Consider the following 26288-nt stretch of genomic DNA (forward strand, 5'->3'; position numbering starts at 1 on the left):
TTACACACTATGTAGTGTGCTGGTATGCGATTTGGGACGCGGCGTATCTTACCGAGATGAATCTTCTTCATCCATGCCCCTGTAAGCTGACAAGTTTCCTTTTCAGATGCTCCTGCATGGAGGATGTGCTCCTGTGCCAGCTAAGGTCGGCATTACAAATAACACATCAGGCAACCTTTTTTTCTGAGTTTAGCTCCACACTTTTGAGGATTTTGTTCTTGACGCTGCCATCGCGCTGTAGTTAACTCTCCAGTAAACTGTAATGTCAAAACGTTCCTAGTAAGCGCTAGAGAGATGCGTAATGACGTCACCGACTAATCGACTACTACATTAGTTGCCAACTAATTTGGTCGTCGATTTTAGTCGACTAAGTCGAATAATCGTTGCACCCCTACTCATGCGCCTACGTCTGTGCATGCAAGTTTAAACTTAAAGGAACAGTGTAATACAGTAATATATTTACTGTACTAAATCATAATATGATCACAATATTGTGTCAGAGATTTAGAAAACATGGCTTCACAGACAACAGGGCCACAGCCAGCATGCTCTCCTTTGAAATTTCTGTTACGGAGCGGGAAAGTCTGTTTATGTTTTGGCCTGTGATCCCGGCCACCGCCCATTTGCCAGTACCACTTCACATCCTGAGTTGCCAGATTTGAAACAAATTGGCAGGCAAACACAGTGCATTGCAGCCATGGAAGCAAGCAAACAAACTGGATTCCGACCAAAAAGCCTCTGCATCCTCCTAAAAAGCTCCATGACCAGAGACGTAGTAAAATGCAAGAAAATATTGGCGATGCATTTGATAGATGGAGACAGGTTAGAGCCCAGGAAGACTTTGCTAATTTTCTCCTGAACAGGAGGAGCAGCACTGAGCTTCAGCTAAGGTAGGCTAACCTTAACTAATGTATTACAGCTACTAGTAGGGACAGGCATTTTAAGCAATTTCAACATTCGAGTAGATGCATTCATATTCTGTGGTGTGCAGCTGGGTTATCGAGGAAGACGAGGCTGAAGTTCCTATTCGCCAGCTTCTTGTTCACATTTTCACGTTCCACCTTGAAATACTGCATCAGTTACATGCTGGAATCTTATGTAACTGCTACAGAATTGAAGGTGGAACGGAAAAAAAAAAAAAAAATCAAGAAGCTGGCAAATAGGCTGTGGTGTCAGAATGTAAGTGCTGCAACATTTAAGGTGGAACAGGAAAATTCCAACAAGAAGCTGGCGAATAGGCTGAGGTACCAGAATGTAACTACTGCACCATTTAAGGAGGAATGGCAAATTCGCACAAGAAGCTGGCTGACTTCAGGTTCTTCAAGGTAGCAAGTATTTTTGGTAGGCTTTTGTTTTTGGGACAATGGGCTTAAATTTGGCTACAGTGCATAGCCAGCCATGCAACCAGTTAATTTTGACAAGAGATGTAAAAAAATCCACATCAACTGGTATATAATTTGCTAACAGTAAAACTATTGGAAACATATACATTAGCTGATCAACTTATTGTATGACTTGCCGTCACTTGCTACTTTCAAAGTTTAATGTTGTCAAAGTGTAACGTTATGTTCATTTCGTATAAGTTCAGTGTCCTCAACCCGACAACTTGGGTGAGCATCAAGTCTAGGGAGGAGGGGCTGGGACAGGCAACTCTCTCCAAAATTTTGAATTTGGACTTCAGTACACATTTTAAACGCTTGCTATCAGTATTACATATTGCTCCTTTAAAGACTCAACTATTTTTGTCACATTAAAAATAAAAATTAATACCTGACAGTGTAGAACTGTCCCATGACATAAAATTCAACTAGACCTGTTCATAAGATGATCCATGTGAGTGTGAGTTGAGTTTTGAGTCTTTAGTAAAGAATTTTAGTTTAGTCACTGTGCAGTAGAGCTCGGCGATATGGCCAAAAACGTTATCACGATAAACAAAATTCATATCGTTCGATATCGATACATATCACGATAAATGTCAAATCATGATTTCTTTCACGTTTGAAGGCTGATTTTGCTCCTGGGTGGTTAATTGTGGTTTTAAACTATCACTTATGGTCGGATCATGACAAACACTCGGCAAACAGTGGAACATTTCACTAATCTGCCATGGAAGAGTGGGACAAAGTTTCTGAGCTGTTTTTATCAGCTTGAAATGCACAGCTGCATTTTTTGTAATAGCCATGATTTAAGAAAGAAAACAGATTATTTTTAGCTGTCTGGTGACGAGCACTTGGCTACCCCGTTACAAATGCTAAACAAGTGGCCAACAACAGCGCTGAACTCTTTAGTTTCTCAACGACGTCAACTCGGTTCGGGAGGTCACTGCCGTCACTCCTACCACACCCATGTCAGAGCATATCACAGTATTCAGACACCAGCTAGCGACGACTGGGTTTCTCTATGCTATCGTGGGAGTTTAAGGGGTGAACCGCAGTATATCTGACGTTCGCTGTGTAAAAGCATTATCTGCAGTGTGAATCTCTCACACCCGACAAACGGAGTCCTCCTTTTAGATATGTTTAAACTGAAAGCGGTGATTTTGTGTCTTGTTTGATCTACCGTATCATCAATTCACCGTGTTTTGCCAGAGCGCTGTTTCAAGATAGCCAGCAGCTGAAAACAGCTAGCCTGGAAAGATAGCGCTCTCCCGCTCTCCAATGCCTCACAGCTTCCTCAGTTTACTTTTGTTTAAATCAGGGCTGTAACTAACATTAACCCACTTCTTTCTTTCACTTTCGTTGCTCGAGAATGCACTAATACTAACATATGACGGTTTGGCGCTGTAACACGGCGCTGCAGACGTGATTTAACACCGCTAAAGTTGTTAGGATGCATGGAAAGAGGTGAGCTCACTGTAGGTCAGTACAGTTACACCACTGACCTCGTCACTCACACTCGGTCACAGGAGAACAGATCGCCGATAACATCCACTCAATCAGGGAATGTATAACTCCGCGTTTCAGCCGTTGCTAAAGTATATTTGGCGACCTTTTCTTTACTCGTGGCCCCCTCCCTCTCTAATCAAGTCGAAAAATTCGGAAGTGCGCCCGCTCCTGGCGACAGCAGAGTAGTGTCGCTTTCCTTGCAGTAGAAAATGCCACCAGGGCTTTCGCTAAAACGTGGAAGTGTGAGAATGGTGTATTATATCGAACATTTATCGAACATGTCTTATCGCTCTATCGAGGAAAAGTTATACACAGTAGGGCTGGGCGATAAAACGATAACGATAAGTATCGCTATCGTTTTATCGCCCAGCCCTACTGTGCAGGTATTATACTATACGAAAAGCAAACCCCTACCAGGTTTAATACATCTTCAAGTGGCCTTACATTACTGAAAGATCTTCCATCTGAAGGACAGAACTGAATCACTACATGCAATGATGCTTAAGAGAAAGAGGCAAAACAACTTTTGTTGGTTAATCTGAATATAGCATGTATGCTGGCTAGCATAATAACTAATCCATCTTAAGTTTTAAGAGAATGTGATCTGTGAACTTCCATACTTCCATGCTGCAACTTACTTAAGTCATTCTGTTCTCTTTTAAGCACTGCGTTTACTGTATGTAACACTTTGGCCCATTAGACTGAATGTTTTTCGGTAATGAAAGGCTTATTATTATTTGGAGCCGTATCAAACTTTATGATGCTGAGAGCTGCAGGAGAACACACTGTAGTATGACTGTGCATGACAAAAAGCAAAACTGACATGCAAAGTCACACACATAAGGTTGGAAACGAGTTTTTTTTTTCATTTACTGCACTATTTTTATTCACTTTTGTCCATGTTTTTTCTCAGGATGAGAAAAAAATCTCAAGTCCGTGTCGAGTCACGAGTCATTTAAGGGCGTATCTGAATCAAGCTGTGAGTCAGTCAACATGTGACTTGATTGTAACTCAAGTCCGAGTCACTGACTCGAGTCCCCATCTCTAATATCAGCACATCATAGATTCTATGATCAGCCCAAAAAACGGCAAACCATAAACAGCCCCAACCCCAAGACAAAAAAACTTGGACTTCAACATCTTTAGCCATTCTAAAGTCACATAAACAGCTCCATGGAATGCGTAAACCAATTCCAGTGCTGGGGATTTTTTTGTACTTTTCTTTGATCTAAGTTTATCAGTTAATTAAGCCCATCATGAGCTACTCCAGCTATGATACACAGAAATGTGCAGAGCGTGGTTACTGGAACACATGACAATGTTACCTGCAGCAGAAATGCTCTATGATAGTAAAGGTGGGATGTTCAGGAAAAAAAATACGTCAAAGAAAGACTGCATAAACATTTAGTTTAGCAACACATGACAATGTTGCCTGTAACAGAAATGAACAATTTAACACCCATCACACTAAAGGAGGGAATTTTAAAGGAAAAATGAGGAAAAGAAGAAGGACATTAAAGGAAAATACACTGGGTTTAGCAAAGTAAGTTGCATGTGATTTTAAAACAATAATAATGTTGCCTGTAACAGAAATAAACACCATAACACTGTAACAGTTCATGACAAAAATAAAGAAAAAATGTACATCATAACATCCATGAGAGCAAATCTGTAAAGTTAAAGATAAAAATATAAAAGGAAAAAACAAGTAAGAAAAAAATGCCAAAGAAAGACGCTTTTGGTTTAGCAATGCATGATACCTGTAACAAATTAACAGCATAACCAAATGTGCATGCTCAACAAACACGCTTCAGATGATGGAGTTGATGATGGTGGTGACGGCGTAGGAACATGCTATTCTCTGTCCTACCTGTAAGAACTGGCAGGTGCGTCCCTGCTGGCAGGTCTGTGCTTTAACTAGCGCTTTATCGACACTGACCGCCCCCTTCTGGTAGACCTCCCGTGCCCTGCTGACTGTCAGCGTGCTTGACCAGGAGCTTTTCTTTACAAGCGGCCCTGCCTGTTCCGCCCCCAGTGGGCTAGGCAGTGCCACCACAGCACCTGGTGGCCCAGAGCAGGCAGCACACTTGCCTACGTCGTTATTGCTTCTAGAAGTCTTCAGGGACGACCTGCCTCCGCCAAGTGTATTGTAGGCGTGCTCTAGGAAATAGTGTGATTGCGACTTGTCCGGATGCCGGCCCATAGTCATGACACCAGAGGGTTGCTGGTGGTGCTGGTGATGGTGGTGGTGGCGGCGGTAAAGGCAGATGTCACGGTCTAGGGTGTCATCCGAGCTCCAGTAGCCGGAGACAGGCGAGCGTGGATGAGGCTTGGGCTCTGAACGGCTCCTCTCTTTGCTCTTGGGGCGCTTGGCCTGGCCGTGCGGCCGGTGCAGGGTAGCCACGTTGGGGTGCGAGGCAGAGGCCGTGGGCATGGGCTCGGCAGGGTCACTGCCATTCAGGCTGCGCTGACTGGGGCCCTCCAGCGAGTGGGACTTGGTAAAGAGTTTCTGGACAGAGTGGACAAGGTGACGAATGCGGCCAGGGCTGTCGCTGCGCTGGTGCTCCAGAGCAGCCGTACGCTTGTACTGCAGTGTGTGGTAGCCATCACGTCTAGGTGGCCTCTGCCGCTCAAACTGCTCAACTAGGGTGGCAGGGACAGCTGGGGGACCACAGGAGGGGGGTCCCGTGTAGGGCACTACCGCCACACACTCCTCCTTCAGCTGGTGGTGCGAGGCATACTGCCGACGGGGAAAGGTGCTGCTGGCTGGGGGGTCAGCCGGGCATATGGAGTAGAAGGAGTGGTCGGCAGGGTGGCCGTCAGGCGGGTCAAGGAGAAAAGTGCGGCGGTCTGGACGCAGGGTCAGAGAGTCGTAGGAGGGGTCACAGTGAGCCAGAGTGTGGTGGTGGCTCCGGCTTGAGGACAAGCCTTTCATAGTCATCCTGACAACACAGACACCCTCTCACACACCCCTCAAGTGTGAGCACAGGTCCTGCTGCAGCACTCTACGACTGAGAGAGAGGGAGAGAGAGAGCAAGAGCGAGAGAGAGAGAGAGATGTGGAGGGACAGACATGAAGTCAAAGAATGGGGAAGAGAGAGAGACAGATACAGTGACAGAGAAAGACAGAAAGAAAGAAAGCAACGGAGATGAACAAAGACATACATAGAGAGGTAAAAGAGAGAGAGAGAAAAGAAACAGACACAATGGCAAAACAGGAAACAAAAAAATGTTGTGGAGTTAAGACAAGGCAAAATGGAAAAAGATAATAATGAGAGAGAAAGTGAGAGAAAGTGAGAGAGAGAGAGAGAGACAGAGAGAGAGAGAGAAAGAGAAAGAAGGAGAGAAAAAATAAACATAAGAGAATGCCATACCATATACACAACACTGACGTCTACTGACTAAGAGTTCAGAGGCCCAATGATTACATGCACTGGCAGACAACAAAGACTGATCCAGTGGCATAACTACAATGCAGACAGGGCAATTGTACTGGGGCCCATAGCACGGGGTCCCCTAACATTGGACCCCTTGTCACTATTTTTGCAATTTTATACCGATGACTCATGACTGTATACAATGTGGACAGTTATGCACACTAAACTACCCACAACCCCACCCCTCTTGTTGTCCTGCACTTTATCTGTGGTTAGTTAAATATAGTAGTCACTTGGCTTCATTTGGAACCGATCTTCAACCTTGTCTTCCGACATTAATGTTTACGTAGGTGGACTAGATTGCACTCGATAGAAAACAAAAGAATCTGGGGGGAGGGTGGACGCATAAAGAGACAGAGTGCAAAAGACAGATTAAGAGAGAATGAGAGACGAGAAGAAAACAGGGACTAAAGAGCAGAGAGAGAGAGAGAGATTAACACATTTTGCTCTTTATTATACTGTATGGGTGCGTCATGTACAGAATGGACTTAATTCTCTGAAGTCAGTGAGAGAGGAGAGAGAGAGAGAGAAAGGCTGTGTTCAGGTCACAGAGTAATGACGGGCCACACAGAAAAATGACTAAGCTGTTACTGGGTCTACTCACACTGTTACAAAACAGATGCACACACAGTGTTTATTTCCTGAGAAGAGCCACTAAAAGAGAAATTCCACAAAACTTTTCTGCATATTTCAATTGTTGAGATGTAAAGAAAGTCATTTAGAGCAGTCTGTGAAATGATGCTGCATTTTAAAGGAATTTCAATTTCTTTACAGTGGGGGTGAAAGGAACCAGGAGTCGCGGTGGCTATAGTGCCAATACAGCCATTTTATTTACAATCCAAAACCACCAGTGAACCTACAAGTATCTTCTGAGTTTTATATTTAATGTTCATCTAATGTTGAATAACTGTAGATTAAGTTTGCCTTACAATGCTCTTTGCCATATACTGATTTTAAAAAATATGTTTTGGTAAAAACATTCTTTCAAAACTATCCTAAAATGATGTCTTGGGCATCAGGCAGTGCCTTTTCATTTTAACAGAGGAACTAAATTTTCAAGAAATAATTGTGAGGTGATTAGCTAGATAATCCAGAGCTAGCGTTTTTAAAAATAGGGTTCAAAGATTTATTATTTATTATTTGCTTTGTTCATAATGGCCATTTTGCCATTGTCACTGAATTTTCCACTGTATTGTACCTTTTAGAACTTCAGATGTCTGGTTCCTATGACCACTAGTGTGAACAATTCTGATTTGGTAAGTTTATGTAGAACAGAGCATTTCAGGTTCGGCCAAAACATAAATGTATACAATGTCCCCCTTCATAGTGACCCAGTGCAAAACTAAAACAAGTAAACTCTGGACATCCATCTTAGTTACTGACTACATTAGGGTTCAGGGGAAAAGGGTGTAAAGTTGATTTTTAGCCAATCCATCTTTAACTGGAGCATCAGAGGAAGCAGGTGCTGGCAAACAGGGCAGAAAAACATGAAACCACACACTCGTGTTCACTGCCCAAACCTTAGAGTGAACATCCTGGACAAAACCATTAGACAAGATATGTTGATGAACTCCACGCATGAATATCTGCTCTTGCTGACTGCACAGACTCAAAGCAGCACAGCACTCACACACATACAAACACACACACACACACACACACGATAAAAAAGTCATTTTTATAAAAGTTGATTCGGTAATCAATACTGTCCTCTTACCCCCTGACAACAGATTTGTGACCATGTCTCTGGCCATTGTATGTCTTTTGGAAGTGTGTGTGTGTGTGTGTGTGTGTGTGTGTGTGTGTGTGTGTGTGTGTGTGTGAGTGAGTGAGAGAGAGAGAGAGAGAAAGAGCTGGGATGGTGGGCAACGAAATAGGGCTGCGTGATTCCAGAAATTCTGGAGTCAACTCCCATTCCAATTCCAAGTTATAGGAATTAATGGAGTTAGGGGTGTGCCTAAATACAAAAAAAAACAAAAAAACAACATTATCCATTTGTTTATGTATTTCATGCAACCCATAGCAAGACAACAGTATTCCCACATAAAAAAAACATGACAATGTTAATGAACTTTTAGACAATGAGAGATGTTGGGTGATGTTAATTACATTAATACCACATTTATTGTCCAAACCTAATTCCAAAAAAGTTGGGACAGTATGTGAAATGCAATGATCTGTAAATCCATTTTGACCTGTATTTAAACGAAAGCAATAAACACACACACACACACACACACACACACACACACACACACACACATGCGAAAGCAATACAAAGACAATATATTTTATTTTACTGCTTACTTCAATGCATTTTTGCAATGAAATAAGCACCCAATGAGCGCTGGGATAGGCTCCAGCATCCCCCACGACCCAGAAGGATAAGCACGTGAGATAATGAATGAATGAATGTCTGTCATGGTATGGGGGGTATTAGTGGCTAACTTGCACATCAGTGAAAGCACCATTAAAACTGAAAGATATCTACACATTTTGGAGCAAGATGCTGCCTTTTAAACAGCGTTTTGTTTCTGGGACATTCAAAATCACAATGCAATGAACATTTGGGTGCAAGAGTCATCTCCCTGTCTCCTATTAAAAACATGTGGTGCATTATTAAGTGCAAAATATGATGAAGGTTGCAAAAAAAGGTGGCCAAAAAAAATCAGCTTTCAAAACTTGATAAATTGTTAACAATGGTGTTAAAAAGAAAGATGATGTAGCACAATGTTAGATATGTTCCTGTCCCAACTTTTTGGAATGTATATTTGTATATTATATTTGGAACGAGGATATACAATAAAGTTCATAAGGTAAAACATTTTTGTGCTGTTTTTAATTTAATACAAGTCAAACAGAATTTCCTAATCACTGCTTTCTGTTTTTATTGACATTTTACATAGTCCCCACATTTTTTTGGAATTAGGTTTGTATCTAACAAAGATTGTTCTAGAAACACAGCTGTGCTGGCAAAAGATGCTCTGTGCTGCAGACAGATATCACATCTGTAAAAAAAACGCATCTATGGTATGGTATACATTCTAGGACATTCTCACGCCGCAGCATTAGGTTTCAGGCTGAAAAACGACTTCGGTTTCAAGAAAAATAAATAAGTAAAAACTTGTCTTAGCTCTCATACAACCCTAAAAAAGTTGGGACACTGTGCAAAATTAAAATACAAACAGAAAGCAATGATGTGCAAATCATTTAAACCCTATGTTTTATATTAGAGAAGTCAGGGATAAGTACTAGGTGCATTTTCACCCCTTAAAACTACCTAGTACCCAGTGTGATTTTTTCCAATGTACTGTCATACTTAAAGATGTGACATTACACTGAAATGTAATTATGGTAATGTCAGTTTATGCTGGTACTTACAACCTTGTGACAAAAGATTATGGACAACCAGTCTTGGTTTTCGGACTGGTCCCTTGCATACAGAGATCTTGTAATGATGTTATGTACTGTAGATGATGAAATCTCCTTTGTTCTTTGCTATTTTTCAATAAGAAACATTATTCTTGAATTGTTGCCCTATTTGCCTGTATAGTCTTTCATGGAGTGGTGAACCCCTCCCCTTCTTTACTTCTGAAAGCCTCTCTGGGTACTCTTTTTACACCCAGTCATGCTACTAACCTGTTCCCAATTAACCTAAATTGTTTTGAGATGTTCCACCAGGTGGAATATATCACACAACTTACTAGTCTTTTGTTGCCCTGTTCCAAACTTTTTTGTATTGCTGGCATCAAATTTAAAATGGGCATACGTTTTTCAAAAACAATAAAATTTCTCCGTTTCAAAGTTTCATGTGTTGTCTTTTTTAATTACATATAGGGTTGAAATTATTTGCACACCTTGGATTCTGTTTTTATTTACATTTTGCAGAGCATCCCAACTTTTTTGGAAAGAGTTGTAAATCAGTCAGAATAGGTTCTTTCAAATGGCCAAATGAAGAGGCAAAATGGCTTCAGAAAACAAGGCAAAGGGATAAGCTAAGTGGCCACAAACTCTCAGAGAGTATAGTTCATGTGACATTAACAGTTCTGTTCTTTCTTACAAGATTACTTAGTTTTGTTTTGCTGAGGTTTTACTGAAGTGCAGTTTTGCTGAACTGCACTTAATGATGTTCTTAAATTTGACAAAGATTAAGACTAAACTCACATTGAACCACCGTGTTTTCTCCTGCATCCGCTTCAGTTGAAGGGACCATCATACAAATTACAGGACGAAACTGTAAAGCAAAGGAAAAAAATATCCCCCAACTCGGTTTGATCATTTACTGCGGTTACACAAATAAGAGGTTAATAATAATAATAAATAATATAAAATATATAGTATATATATAATAATAATAAAAATGTTTCCAGCACAGGTCTAGATGGAGTTGATTTTTGTTTTCAAAAAAAAGTACATTAAATTTGTGATATACTATTATGCTTTATGTCATGAATGGCTAGGGATTTTGACATATCAACTTCATACACTACCACTTTGATCTTAAGGGACACAAAGTGTCAGTTTTATTGACCTATTAGATTTTAGCAAGATGCTAAAAGAGAACTCTAGCTAAACTAACTTAGATGACCAAGAGTGCAGCTAAAGTGTAACGTTTTCTGATTCTCCTCTGTCAACTCCTTCACATGGGTAGATGTTTCAGCACTGGCAATGCCTTATTTTCTTTTTTACAAATTTTACATCTTATTTTGTTTTCTACTTCGTTCAAGGCAAGACACAAGGAAACACATTTTAAAATGTATTGAAAGGTAATGGAGGAATAATTTTTTCCAAGTAATTTTGGACCCTTTCTTTTAGTCCAATCATGAAATTTGAGACAACATAAAGGACAACTGACATTTTCACATTGTGTCCAAAAATGAAAAATGGAGATACAACGAAGTGCCCCAACAGCGACAATACGTTGTGTTTTGGATGCTCGTATTCTGATCAACTTTACTGGGTGACCAACTAAACCAGCACGAGTCCAGCACAAACCAGCAAAAAACAGCTTAGACCAGTATGGAATGCATGCTGGCCTGTGCTGTTTTTTTCTGCAGGGATGTCTCACACTGTGTGCACATAGGTACGACCAAACTTGAACGTCACCAAGTGGAATTCAATCCAAAGCTTCGGAGCTAACTCCCTAACTGCCTGGAATGGGAGAACTGACTGTTTTTGATATTGACTACCAGCCCTATATGGATCATTCTACTGAACTGGTTCAAAGTCAGAGCTCAAAACACAGTTTAGATTTGTAATGACTTTAAACTAAAATCCGATTGCTTTCAATGACCTTGTGTCTTATTGTTTATTTTCTTAAAACAAATGATCAAACATTTCATTTTGTCAGTACCAAAACAATCATGACACTACCAAAACATTTGGTAAGCTCTGGTAAGCAACACAATTTTGAACATAACTCAAAAACACCAGCACATGACTCACATTTGCTAGCTGAACATGGCTACACACATAAAATCATAATATTTTTGTTAAAACACAAAAAGTGTACTTAATTGCAGAAATATATGTTTCAGAAGTGACCATTCTTTCTGTTACACACTGATTTTCAGACTTTTGGACACATTTACTTCAAAACGATGGGATTTAACTGCTCACCATGCAGCCATGAGGGATACAGTCTCACTTCCTGGTCTACAATGCAAGGATGTGGCTAAAATAACACTGCCAGAAAAAAACACTGTACAGGTACAGGTGTTATCCAAGGTACAAACAATATAAATGTACCGTTAAAGGTATAACAATGTTTTCAAGTCTAACTTTGTACCTTAAATAATTTTTTCTCAGGCGAAAGGTAAATTTTTGTACTTTTCATTTTTCATAACATAAGGTTTTAAAATGCAACACACACCCCCCCAATTAGGACTGCACAGTATGTATAACATTATATAAATATAACTGAGATTGCATTGCTACTTACTTTGACTGCAATTTATATTGTAATGAATTTAAAATGTACTGTTGAATCAGTAATGTGACAGGTGAATCATAACATCATAACATAACGAGTGGTAATATTAAGTGCCACTGTGCCTCGTCCTTCCTCCCTCCCCCCTTTCACACTTGCTCAGCTGCTCCATCTGATGATGAAAAAATACAGTACATTTTTAAACATATTATGCAGATTCCAATGGTTAAAAAAACAAATGCCAGATTCAACTGATAATCAGCTGACCCCTAACATGAATACCCTTGTTTATCGAAGCACCCACAGAAAAACTAAAACTGTGTTCAGTCAAGATGATCACAGAACACAGTACAAAAACACTGTGATTGGTTAATGCAGCTTTCTACAATATCAGCACTGCAGAGGCCAATATCACAATAACAATTAGACAACAATACATTGTGCAGCCTCTGTAAGCAAAGCTGAAAAAAGACTATTCTCAGTGTCTGCATCCTCTATCTCGCCTCTTCATCCTCTCCAGAGAGGGACATGAGAGTGAAGGATTGTGCTAAACTTAGACAAAAGCAGCCAAACGACCAAGGCGGGACAGACAGCGTAACAAAACCACAGAGGCAACGCACACTGGCGATGCACTCACAGCTGCAACTGTTTATAGACAGGAGACATCAATGAACTCATGCATGAACATGTTCTCCTGCTGACTGAACACACTCATAACAGTGGACAGACAGGCAGATCCACACACTCGGACATTTGCAGGGTCATTCCTGTGTATGTACTGTGTGTGTGTGTGTGTATGTGTACGCGTTTGTCCTCATTATGCCTGTATCTCTTCAGTAATACTGCACTGCTTATACTAAGAGACATCGGAGACACTTGTTGTTCAGACATCAGAAACAACAGCTGAAAGAAAACCTGGATCCCCCCGCCAATATATTTACACATTTGACCATCACATCACAACAACTGAATTCTGTATTAGTGCACCAAGTCACAAAAAATCCTTGAGCTGTTAATGGAATAAACTTTGTCTTTAATGCTGCTCGCATGGACCACTGAGTGTATGGGTAATGTAAGTACCCATTTTTTCAACTGAAGGGCTTACAGCTTACTTTGTTAACTAGAACTAGGATGATAAACTAGCTTACAGATTACAAAATAGCTGACATTACTCTTCCATTAATATCACAGACTTTGAATTAAATAATTTTATATGATTCACTGTAAAACTGCAATACATAACAGTAAAGAATGTCACTTAAATGTCTTACACCCTTCAAATGTCCATGTTTTAGTCAGATATGCCTTAAGGTGCATCAAACCCAGGCTGAATCTCAAATGGCCCCCTTCTTCCCATATAGTCTGCTATCCAAGTTACAAAATTCTGGCTTCTAAACCCAAATACTGCACTATTTAAACAGCATTGCAGACACATGGCTAAATCCCGAATGGCTATTTGTTAGACTCTTCTGTTTGGCTGCCAGAGCCAGTATTTTCATTCCCACATAGTGCACTATATAGGGGGTAGTACGGAGCCATTTGAGATTCAGCCCCTGAATAACAAAAAGGAAATACAACACTGTTTGCTTGGAGCTAAATAAAACTAGGAATCACATAGAGGCACTAATGGAAATTCATGAAACTGCAATATACAAAGATGTGCGACAAAGATGTCCTCTTTCAGCGGTCCATGGTTGCTTGGCAACAATAAGACACTCTAAATAAACTGCACTTCTTGGCCTAATTATTGTTTATCTCCTCTTCACGTCATGCCTAATTACACCCTTACCTATAATAAAATCACTGTAACATACAAGCTCTCATGGCTTATTGCTTTATTTTCTACTCTAGATCTGGAATGGAGGAAAAGTGACAAAGAGAAATATTACAACAAAAGCACATCAGGCTGAACAGAATTTAACAATCTCTGTCATTCAAACAGACATGCCAACATGCCTTCAATCTGAAAATAGAGTGCAATATGGACAAATGTTATTATTATCTCCTGGAGTGTCCCATCTTGGCATGTCACAGTGAATGTCCCTCACTTTGTTCCAGATATGGTTAGACGGGCCTTCAGTGGAGATCAGACATACAGTACTGGGAAAAGATGAGAGAACATTCTTTCATTTCATATTCTATTTCAAGTCAAACTGGCCATTACAAGTTATCTACAAGTTATTTATTATTTTTACAAAAAAGCAGCAAAACATATGTTTAACAAAAAATTCACAGAACTGCCACTTTAACTCTGTTTTCCAATTTTAAACCAACAACTTACTGATGGGTTCCCTCAACAAAAGATGTTCCCAAAGGTGTCACTGACATTGTTCCTGTTCAAAGGCACACTTTACATTCACGCAAACAACTACCCAAATGCACCGTAGTTGCCTTGCAAATTCCTCTCTCATGTGCATCTAAAATGGCTAAAGAGATATTACTGAGGAGATTAGATAAAAGATAAGGGGAAAGTCAAAGGAAGTGTAAAAAGACTTCCCAAAACTTGAGTTAAAAAAATTATTAAAAGACATAGAGAAAAAAGGGACTCCTAACAATTGTGCAAGACAAGAATATATATATATATATATATATATATATATATATATATATATATATATATATATATATATATATATAGTATGTTAAATAGGTTTTGTTAAATGTATGCTATTTGGACTAAAAATTAAATAATGAAAGAGTGGTCTACTACAGTACTGTATATGGTAAGCACAGATACAAGGTAGGTGTACCTAATAAATTAGCCAGTGAGTGTATGCTAATTCCTTCATATTTTCCTCCCATATTGCACATGCTCCTTGTGAACAATATTATATAATACACTGCCTCAGGACTTCTCCACCCCCATCTATGTGTGTGCGCTCTGTCTTTCCCCATGATCATCAATCTCAGCATTATCTCTCCCTCTCTATGCTGATAATTGTGACAGCATGTCTTAACCAAACTACGCAACCAAACTGTTTTCAGTAAAAATAAGACACAATAAAATCTTTTCACTTAAAAAATGACAGTAAACAAAAAAAGCAGTAAAATAGAGCCAATCAACAAAAAACAATACCAATCATACCAATCATTGTTTGAATATTGCTGCTGACCATGTGCATCCCTTCATGGCTACAATTTACTCATCTTCTAATGGCTACTTCCAGCATGATACTGCACCATGTCACAAATCAAAATTCATCTGAAAGTGGTTTCATTAAAATGACAATGAGTTCAGTGGTCTTCAGTGGCCTACCCAGTCACCAGATCTGAATCTAAAACAACACCTTTAGAATGCAGTAGAACAGGAGATTCACAGCATGAAAGTGCACCTGAAAAATCTGCATGATGCAATCAATTCAACGTGGACCAGAATCTCAAAATTTTTTCCAACATCTTGTGGAATCCATGCCACGAAGAATTGCGGCAGTTTTGAGAGCAAAGGGAGGCCCCATCCAGTATTAGTGTTCCTAATAACATGCTATGTGAATGTAATTTCAATATGGTACTATATCTACAGGTGGAAATGGACAGGTATCACTGAAGGAACACTAGTTCCTTTTAGGAGGGTTGTTTATTTATTTATTTATTTATTTATTTTATTCTAGAACATGTCCAAAAATGCTTGTTTCTGCTGCATTTTCACATCGAAACACACCTTAAAATGAGCTTTCCATTCATTCGTTTTTACAATCAACTAATAAATACGTTAAGCTCGTGCATTTCCTGCATTACAAATAATAGGACAATTCAACAGCTGAAAGCTTGACTGTATTTTCCTATAAGTTTAAATTTCCCTATAACTTTACTTTTACATCAGGGGTCTCCAACCTATATTTTATAAAAGATGCAAGAACAAAAATGCCCAAATTCTGCAGTACTTTTAACTGACTGTTACAATTAATCTAGGTTTCTATCCAGCCCAGGCCTTTTTTTATTATAGACCTTATAATCATCAGTGTTTTGACAGCATCATTAATAATTATAAATGCTTTCATTAATCACCAGGAATTCACCTATACAGGTTTAACTGTAACTTAAACCTCTATCCTTAAATCTAATTATTTTTCTTAAAAATAGATGTTACAATTTCTTTAAAAAGCAGTAAATTTATTAAAAACAGTCAGAAAAAGGAAACAAAATCTGGATCTGCACACAGACATTTTCTAAAAATTAAACTAGCAGCACCATATAAAACATCTTCTAAATGGTTATGGCACTTTTATCAAAACTACTGTTAACCAGTGACATAACACGTACGAATTCAACCAAGTTTTTTGGGCCGAGACTACCATGGCTGTCACAAATCTTTAAACACTGCAGGAGAACTGAAGTTTTGCGATAACATACTGCCACTCAACATACTCCCACCTCTTCTTAATTTCTGCTCTAAACTCACCCTTTCCAGTGCTGAACTACCCCATTTGAGAACAGTTTACATGGGTACATTTTTTACTTCTTTTTTTTTGTGGATGCAAAAACACAATTATTGCACAACTTCTAAAATCCCAAATTCACTCCATGGATGGCATGGACCTCATGTGTTTTTAGTTTTTATGCACCTACAGTCATATGCAACACTTTTGAACACCCCTCGTGCAAGTACATTTTTTGCTGAACAAGAGTAAAAATAAGTTAACATCCTCTACAAGGACCAAAAATAAATTTGGCATTTGCCTGCAAATTTCAGTGCACAACTTCTACTTTTTGCTGAGTTTAACATCAGGAAAAAAGTACATAAAAGTATAAAAATAAATATAAAAATATAAAAATGTATTCAGTGGTGTAAATACTGGGTGGGGGCATTGGGGCATTCGCACTGGCATAAGATGAGATGAGATCACAGACTTGTTTGAGATATAACAATTGCAAGTTAATAAGCAGCCTAAATCTTCATTTTATTAACTGAGAGTAATTTTCATATGGGAGGGCATGTATTTTATTATGCACTTGGGTCTATAAGCTCTTGGTTATGCTACTGAATGTATTTGCTGAATTTAACATATTGGAAAAGTAATGAAAAGAAAAATATAAAATGTCATAACTTTTTGCATAGGATATTTATGTTTTTTAATACAATAAATTCAGCAAATAAACAGTACCTGTGCATTAAAATGTGCATTCTTAAAATGTGTGTTCTTGGTAGAGGTTAGAGGGTGTGTTGACTTTTTTTTTCAGAATATACAAAACGTAATTTGACCCAGAGCCTCCAAACTAGCAGACTCACTGTAATGATTTTAAGGTACAATGGTACAGTTAAGGTCTCTTTTTTTATCCCAATCATATACATAATTTACCCTCTTTCATTTCCTTTTCCCTTCCTCCCTCCACCATGTCTCAACCATGCATCTTCATCAATTTGCTTTCCTTCTTGCAAGATTTTCTTTACTTCATTGCTTGCTTTTCTCCCAGGTTCTCACACACTCTCACTCTTTTATTTTTCTTTTCTAGTCATTCTCATTTGTCCTGCTTTTCAGCATAATAGGTGTTGTGTGAAGCACAATCACACTGTGCTGACTGTGACCGTAAGGCTGACTGCCAAGAGTTTCTTACTCTGGACCACATTAAATGTACAGTCCATCACTGATTAATCAAAACAACATACAGTACTGTATAAAAGTCTGAAACCACGCTCCATTTAATTAATTTCCAGTGAAAACAGCCATTAATAACAAGTTATTAATTTTTTCAGGGATATTTCGGAGAAGATTACATATAAAATAATCCACTTACATTAGGATGGGAAAAGTCGCAAGAAAATAAGCAAAAAAACGGTTTTCCAAAAGTGTTATAAAAATTATCAAAAGATATAGAGGAAATGGAACTCCTTACTACTCTGCAAGACCTGGCAGACCACAAAAATCTTCTGATAAACAGTTTAAAATTTTCATCTTTGAAAGATAGGAGGAAGTCAAGCTCCACTCTTGCTTCAGATCTGAGAAAAATCCACAGGTATTTCTGTCCATCCTTCCACTGTGAGAGGACAACTCAACATTATGGGTCTGAAAGGATGTGTAGCTGTCAAGATGCCATTAATGAGAAAAGGAAATGGAGAAGAAAAATAAATTTTGAACTGTGAGAAGCACAAAACACAAACAACTTCTAAAATACTAAGACTGAACTTTAGATTTCCCTGCAGATTTCTTTGAAATAGAAAAAAAAAGAATGGAAACTGTAATAAAGGCAAAAGATGGACACACCAAATACTAAAAAAATATATTACATTTAGTTGTTGAGTAGTCTGTGCAACTGCATGTTACACTTGTTTTCTGTTATTTTCCTGCTGCTGAAAAATGGAAAAAATGTTTTTGACTGACAATGAGGTGTGTAAAAACTACACTGCTGTTTCTGCTGTATAGGTACTCTTTGTAGTTCTATACCACTGCTGTAATGAGAATGGTCCACCGCCCAAACAATATCTGAAACGGACCAATGATAAATGGATTAGACATGCTGACAGATGGGTTACAATGTGTCATTGTACACCAATATAGTGGACCTGTAAGGTACCTGTAAGGTAGGCGGACCTCCTAAAAATGGACAGTCAGTGGAAGTACAAGTGTGGACTACTGCTGCAAATCTATCTATGATTAGACTCTCCAAGAATGTAATTATCTGTTTTCACAGTTGACACGGCAGCCAACTGGGCATCTGCATGGTCGTGTGGCAGAATGCTGCTAGCTTGGCAGAATTTATGCGCAGTGAGAGAGATGCAAACAAAAAGAACAACTGTTTCAAATCAATTTGCCAGTAGATCTCAACAGGCTACCACTTACAATTCCTCAGTATCTGCTGAAGAAAAACACAGAAACAGTATAAGCACTAGCCTTTTGATACAGACTATATATTCTCAAACACTAGGACTATGCTTCTTATACGAATTTCTTTTCCACTTTGAATAGAACAGCAGTTACCTTCTGGCGCCTGCTCCATTTAAGGAGAAACAGAAAAATGAATAAGAAGCTAACATCAGCTTTATGTTTTCTTTTCTGTCTGATAACTGACACATTTGGGTGATGTCCTCATAAATGCGTTAGGCACACTGTCACCATTCAGTCTACTACTCTTTATCATTATTTTACTCGACTGGGAAACCAAGGTGTTCCCAAACAGGGGAACGCGAGGATGATTTCACTTCCAGCTCTAGTTTGCTCTCTCTGCTCCCCATTTTAAATAGCTTGGTGAATCAACCAACCAAGCTCGGCTGTTTTTTCCAGCTTCAAGAGCTGCACAGTCCATTCATGGTTGTCACTTTTGGTAATATCATGGATTGTGTTAAATAGAACTATAGAAACCATTCCCTGTATCACCAATTTTATAGCAAAAAATCGAACTGTATTACCCGTATTGAAAAAATTTTATATTAACATGCGTATAGTGACACGCCTGATATGGAGCAATCAATATATACTCAAAACATGGGCCTTTTGTCCATACTGTGCAGATCTATCAAATACCACACAAAAAGTTCATGACTTCTTTAACCTTTCATGTCACCAGATCATCCGTGTAGTCAGTCGCTTCTGATCGAACTCCTGACCTGTACGTTCACTTCCGATTGTGGAAATTTGTCAAATAAGGAAAATCATATCAGGCTAATTGTGTAGAGCACACCCGCCTTCAGACAAACACCTTTAGGAGAATGCCGAGAGAAACCAAGCCCTCACAAACCGTCAAAACAACCAAAAGAAAGCTTGCAGAGCTCAGTGACCTTGCTCCTGTTTGCAAGATAATAATCCAGAATTCAATTTTCCTCCCCCAGCTTTTTCCCCCCCAATAAAGCTCAATAAAGACAACTATAAATAATCTCCAGGGGAAAACGGACAAGAGTCTTTTTTCATCTCCATGGCAACTGTTAGGACTCCTTCAGGGGGAATGAAGTGCTGTTGGACTGGGTTCATCACACACAGCAGCGTAAGCATGGGGTGAAAAATTCTGCAGCCTGCCTGCAGAAGTTAATAGGATATAAAAAAAAAACAACACACACATACATATTTCCACACATATTTGTGGTGATTAATTAGTTTGTATAGTGCACAGAGGCTTGGGTGGAAAGGGTCTTGTCTAAACTAGCCCCAGGCAGTAGTTGGCTCAGTAATTAGCGAAATTAGCTATACTAACCAGCTATGCATTTCTAGTGTGATCTTGATGCATGGTCTGGCTTGCAAAGCCTAAATCTTACAGTACTAGCATCATGTGTAAGAGCTTTAGTGCTATAGCAGATGTACAGTCCATAATTTTTTTTTTTTCACAAATTAACTAAAATGAAAAGACACCAAATTGTTCTAATTGTGATTATGCCATTAACTACATTTACACAATTAATTGCATTCTTACCAACAAACTTCATTAAATTTACACAAATATTGACACTTTTGTGTTTGTTATTGAACTTATTTCTAGTGAATTTATTCACTCCAAGTTTACAGACATATCTTTTGCCTTTTTGAAATGTCCATCTTCTTCCCTTTCTTGGCCAATGATATAAAATTGTTTTCTAATATCTCCCAGTACATCGTTCCATTCATGTGTCTTTCAATGACTTGTAATGCACCAGTACTGTTTGCAAACAAGCAGCTCCATGTTATGATGCTCCCATTTCCATACCTGACTGTGAGTATGGTGCTTTTGGGATCATATGTCCAACCTTTCAATCTCCAAACATGCTTATTCATTGCTTATTTGCCTCTGCTTTCAGCTTGCCCTGTAAGTCTTTTCAAGTGACTACTGGCTTCGCTCTTACCTTCCACATCATTAGTTTGACTTAAATCTTGTATGGCACACCTGTCTGGGGATGATAAGTTGTAGTTCCATGAACATTTCAGTTGCACATAATTGAACCAAATATACTGAAAGGGATGTTTAAGGATGCGTGTTATTGCTATTTAGGTATCAGGCCATGCTATTAAACTATCTTTTTTGTATTTAATATAATTGAATGTAACTTCAAAGTCATTTAGGTCCCCGTCGTAACATTTTCTGTGTGAGAAAAAGTTGTGTGTGCAAGGCTCCAGCACAGTTGTATCTGCTTAGCGACTGGTGTTAAGATTCCACTTGTTTTAATTGGAAAACAAATTACATAGAGTAACGTTGTATTAATTTATGACAATAAACTTTATAGATTAATCACTGCATCAATGAAATAATTTATAAATTAAGCAGTTACTAAATAATCATAAGCAGCAGTCCTAATCAAGATATTGACATAATCCAGCAAAGTTAATCCTTCTGGTCAGGCCGATCTTTCGCCACCTCACATCAGGGATTCAATTTTTTTTATGTATACTGTAAGTTACATCATAATCACAACACAATATGACATATTATCTGCATTGTGGCAGTACTAATCACGTATTTAGTGCAGATCAAGGTTTGAACATGGTGAGAAAACTGACAAACTGATATTCTTCTTTTTTTGTTTTTTTTTCCTTCTATTTGGCCTACCTTATGGTAGCTTTTTAGCCATAGCAGCAGGGTTCACAAGGTGGATACACTACTATTCACTGCACCTCATGACTGAGCTTTTGTGCTGCATTAGGGATGAGAAAAAAGCAAATACAGAAGGTGATTAATGAGTATGTACAACCAAGAGTCAACATTTTCTAGATTAAACAGCTTGACTGATTATAAGAGTAGAAGGCTGTTTTTGGGAATACTGCCATATGAATGTGTGAGTGAGAGACAGCGAAAGCATGCATTATGAGATCATGTTTAGACTTTAAGTCTTGTTTCTGGCTCTAATTTGACAGCTCTCAACCCCCCATGAATTAGTGCTGTGATTAAACAGAAGCACAAACACTTTCATAGCACGAATAAAACCAGCTGTCCTTCTGTTCTCATGCACTTGCAGACGCAAATACACTTATTTCATGGGTGTTTTACAAGCATTGGTATTTCTGAACAAGTTCTTAAAATCACCTTTAAAAACAATAATGTTAAACCTTTTGCTTGTGTTGTTGTTGCAAAACAGCTCCTGCGCTGTACTAATGGTGGATGGAGGCTAATCTTCTCTCAACAGAGACAGAAAGTTGTGATTGTGATTTTTTCACAATAAACAGATCTGCTGCATGTGCTGTTATGTTTTAAACCTACTGTAAAAATGTTTAATTAGAAAAGAGAGTGAGAAAAACAGCTCCTTTCCCACCAGAAGCGATTAAGTGGCATCAGAGGCAGTGTGGATTGAAAGAATGGGCATACTCAGATAAGGATGTCTGTATATACATATTTGAGATGATTTATAAAACTTTTCATGCTTCAATGGTATACAATCCTCTTATCACAAATTTTGCATTGAGTGTTTTTCTTATTGTCTGATAATTTAAAGTGCTTCCACTAGTAGTAGGTGGTATGAAAAAATTTATATAATTGGTATAATTATAATTTCTGATGGTAGATTAGCAATGACGTATGCCCTTTCAGTTTTAATAACAACCATACTTAACAATTCAAGGAAATCTAAAATATTTTTATTAAGCAAAATATTAAAAACAGAACTGAAAAATACATAGACAGATGTCAGTATTGCTTAAAACCCTAACGAGATAAAGGAGAGTGCATTTTAGCACACAGTGGCTTCTCTAAGCTGGGCAAAAATGGCAAGTAAGCTGCAGTATGTCTCGGCTGGTATTGAGGACCAGGCCAGAGGCATTGTCAGAAGCAGATGGTCGAGTGAGGTTCACTGTTGGTGGTGTGCACAGAAAACAGGCTAGTCTCCATGCTAGGCTAAAGGCTAACGGTTAACCCCAAGAAACCAGCTTTTCCTTCCACCCCCGCCCCACCTCCAACCGCACAAACTAAAGTAATGACAAAACTGATACCAAGAATTTCAATGGTTGAATCTGTATAGCGCCCCTTCTAGCTTCTACACCTGTGATTTCTTTCTAAGGTATCTTTGCTGTTTTAGCTTGGGCTGGCATGCATTTATGACGCATGATGCATTTTTTACATTTTCCATATATTAACAAAACCTGTTCTAAAAAAATGCTTTTGCTGATGAAATTTATACATGATATGTATCAGCACATTAAGGTTTTTGAACAAATGGTGGTTTGCGAACAAATGGACAAAATGCACTAGAAAAACAACGGTGCCACATTTAAAGATAAATATCATTTGTAAGAAAGGAGAAATGGTTCGTTTGTAGTTTCTTGTGTCTCTGCAGTGCTGTGTGAGTGGCGTCCATGTTAACATGCTATGGCGCATAGGAGAGCAGCTACGCTCAATGCATAATGAATACAGACACAATACCCTAAGCAGAGAGAGAGAGAGAGAGAGAGAGAGAGAGAGAGAGAGGGGGAGAGAGAGGGAGACAAAGAGAGAGACAGAAATGAGTATGATAGGCAAGGGGGAAAAGAGGAGATGAGAAAAGAGGGGAGGAGAGAAGAGCAAAAAAACGATGGAATGTATCTTTATCTCTATTTTAACTGTTCTGTGTCATAGACACCTTAATATGTGGTCGCTGTATATGTCCTTTCGTATTTTACTATCCAATAGCAGCATATTCAATTAAAATTACTGTGTATGACATATGAACAAAGATATAATACTTATGAATTATGATTGTAGTAAATGTTTAAATTTTTCCTTTAGGTAATTTAATTCCAAGCTGTGGAACTCCCTTTCTACTCCCAAAATCCATTTGAGTACATAATTTATATTAAAGAAATGCAAACTAGTCACGGCATCGGGTTTGTACCTTATTAGTTTTGATAAGAGAGAGAGAGAGAGAGTGAGAATGCAAGCCCAATCATACAGCATAAAGCCAACATGGATGTTTGTTAGCTGATGTAACAGTGGCAGTTAGCGTTCTCCTCCAAATGTGAAAGTTATCACTAGAGTTGTTCTCACTAGTCTACAGGCTAGTGATAACTCCAGCACAGGTGTTCTCAAGCCTGTAAGTGAAGTACCTCTGGCCTGGCCATTTTAGCAGTTTCCTGTTCTAACACTCACTTCAACTCAGGAAGGACTTATCAGGTTACCCACTAAAATCTTTTCCACTGACCCAGTCATTATGTTAGAAACACTGGCACAAATTCAATCATTCATTACTAAACGAAAGTAAAGTAGCTGAAAGCCATCGTTCTGTGTGTGGTAGCTAGGTGACTGATTACACCTCACATAATGCAACCAAGGAGCTACCTATGTGCCAGCACTTTGAAAGCATTAAAGATATCCCAAAAGGCAGCTAAACTGAAAGCAATGACATGTCCTTAGAGCATATGTTATGCATTTTATTATGAAATAATTCAAAAAGCACATGTGCATTGCTACATAATTTTAACCAGTAAAAAACATTGTCGGGAGGTCGGTTTTATCATATACCACACCCCCTGTCGTGTGTAGAAAAAAGGTTCAATTTGGATCTTGCGTGTTTAGAGAGCAAACAGAACACCAAAGCATATAAGGCAGGGGTGCTCAGGACTAGGAAAAGGAACCAGAGTTCTAACATGATGGGCAAAACTAGTTAAAATGCAAAATGGCCTAATGTTTTAGATGTAAAACTTCTTGTGCTCTGCATCAAAATGTTCCCTAGGTTCTCACTGAGCTGAGCTGAATATTTAAAAGCAGCAGCATGGAATACAGCACTGCAGTTTAACCATCTTTCATTACAGGGTACTGCAGTGGAGACTTAGCTCACGTTATAACTTAACTAAAAGCCAGTGTATTACCTCCTACCCAACATCACTGGTGTTTGAATGAAACATATGTACTTTACTACAGAATAAGGGCAGGAAATGAGGTGTTTAGAGCGACATGACTGGGCATAAAATGCTTCATGAGGCAATCAATAAAGCATGGAAAACCAAAGACTATCAGCCAGTGAAAATGGCTTTTTTTAGTCTTTTGTACAAAAACTGCAGATTCCTACCTTAAAGAATAAAGAAACAGTAGATTAGTAAAGATACTTTGACTGTAATGAATTTAAGTTATTCATAAACCCACTTACACTACTGCAAGTTAACATCATCCGCTAAAAGTATTACTGCTACATAGAATTCATCCTCCGAAAGGTGTGGAGTGGGGAGGTGGGTGTGCAGAAGAAGCCAACTAATCATTTTTCGCAAATGAGGTAATTATTTTGGGTTAATGGGCTGAAATGCTTGAAGCCAAAGGGCCTTGGTGCCTACAATGCTGCAGCATTAACTGAAGAGGGAAGAGAAAACCGTACTGGAACTCATTTATAATTTAATCAGGAAAACAATTAATTTCCATTCATTTGAATAATGCACAGCAGTCCCAAGCGGTATAAGTGATATAATATCCACTAATTATTAATATTGAATACCTATTTAAATGGCCAATTACAACATAATGAGCACACACATTTTGTTTTTAAGCATTTAATGCAAATTTTCTTTTAGTATTACACTTGGGTTTTTATCAATAGTTTGTCAAAATATCAAACTTACACAGTTATCTCTTACTCCAGTGTGGTCCATCAGCCACAACATCCTCTGTGTCTGAAGTGTTGTGCACAGCATAACTAAAAATAGTAGTAGCAGCCATCCTAAAGCCTGAATTTTGTCTGTACTTCAGTCCACTTAGAAGGAAGCATGCTACACAGTATTAGAATCCTCATAAGTAAGTCAATTTGAGAATACTTACCTGTATAACTCTGTACAGTTTGAGGCAAGTATATGATGTCTTAGGTGATGACATAAAGACATAGCTCCAGTGCAAAACTAAAGAAGCCAACTTCAGGCACCAAACGTGTCTTGGCTGAACATTTGTGGTTAGAGGGAAACTATGTTATTAATTAGGAGTATAATTAGGCCTGCATACTCCTCCAAGCATGTTGAACTGTCCAATGACGCTGCTAGCCTTCGCCCTCTCAGCTTGATAGCATCATGTAATGGGAAGACCTAGGTCTCTTTTCCACTGTAGAGTCAAATGGTTCTCACAGCCATATTGCGCCCTTCCATGCTGGTACAGACTTGTGAGACCAGTTACGATTTTCATCTGATGTACTGCCAAATAAGGACCAAGAAATACAGTAGAAAAACTATGCATGGCAGTGGCTCAGTAATGGCTAACAGGC

At 38.7% G+C, this 26288-nt stretch overlaps 1 protein-coding gene across 1 annotated transcript in view; it reads right to left on the reverse strand.

Moving 5' to 3' along the window:
- The window catches only part of dlgap1b (discs, large (Drosophila) homolog-associated protein 1b), a 163065-nt gene that overhangs the window by 70281 nt on the left and 66496 nt on the right, over positions 1-26288 (reverse strand). The window contains exon 3 of the mRNA XM_036564679.1: positions 4756-5896. Within this exon, the coding sequence (XP_036420572.1) occupies positions 4756-5826 (1071 nt within the window). The 5' untranslated portion in view covers positions 5827-5896. The remainder of the gene's footprint in view (positions 1-4755; positions 5897-26288) is intronic.

The sequence above is a fragment of the Colossoma macropomum genome, unplaced genomic scaffold, assembly GCF_904425465.1.
Source record: "Colossoma macropomum unplaced genomic scaffold, Colossoma_macropomum, whole genome shotgun sequence".
In the NCBI taxonomy this organism is placed as follows: domain Eukaryota; kingdom Metazoa; phylum Chordata; class Actinopteri; order Characiformes; family Serrasalmidae; genus Colossoma; species Colossoma macropomum.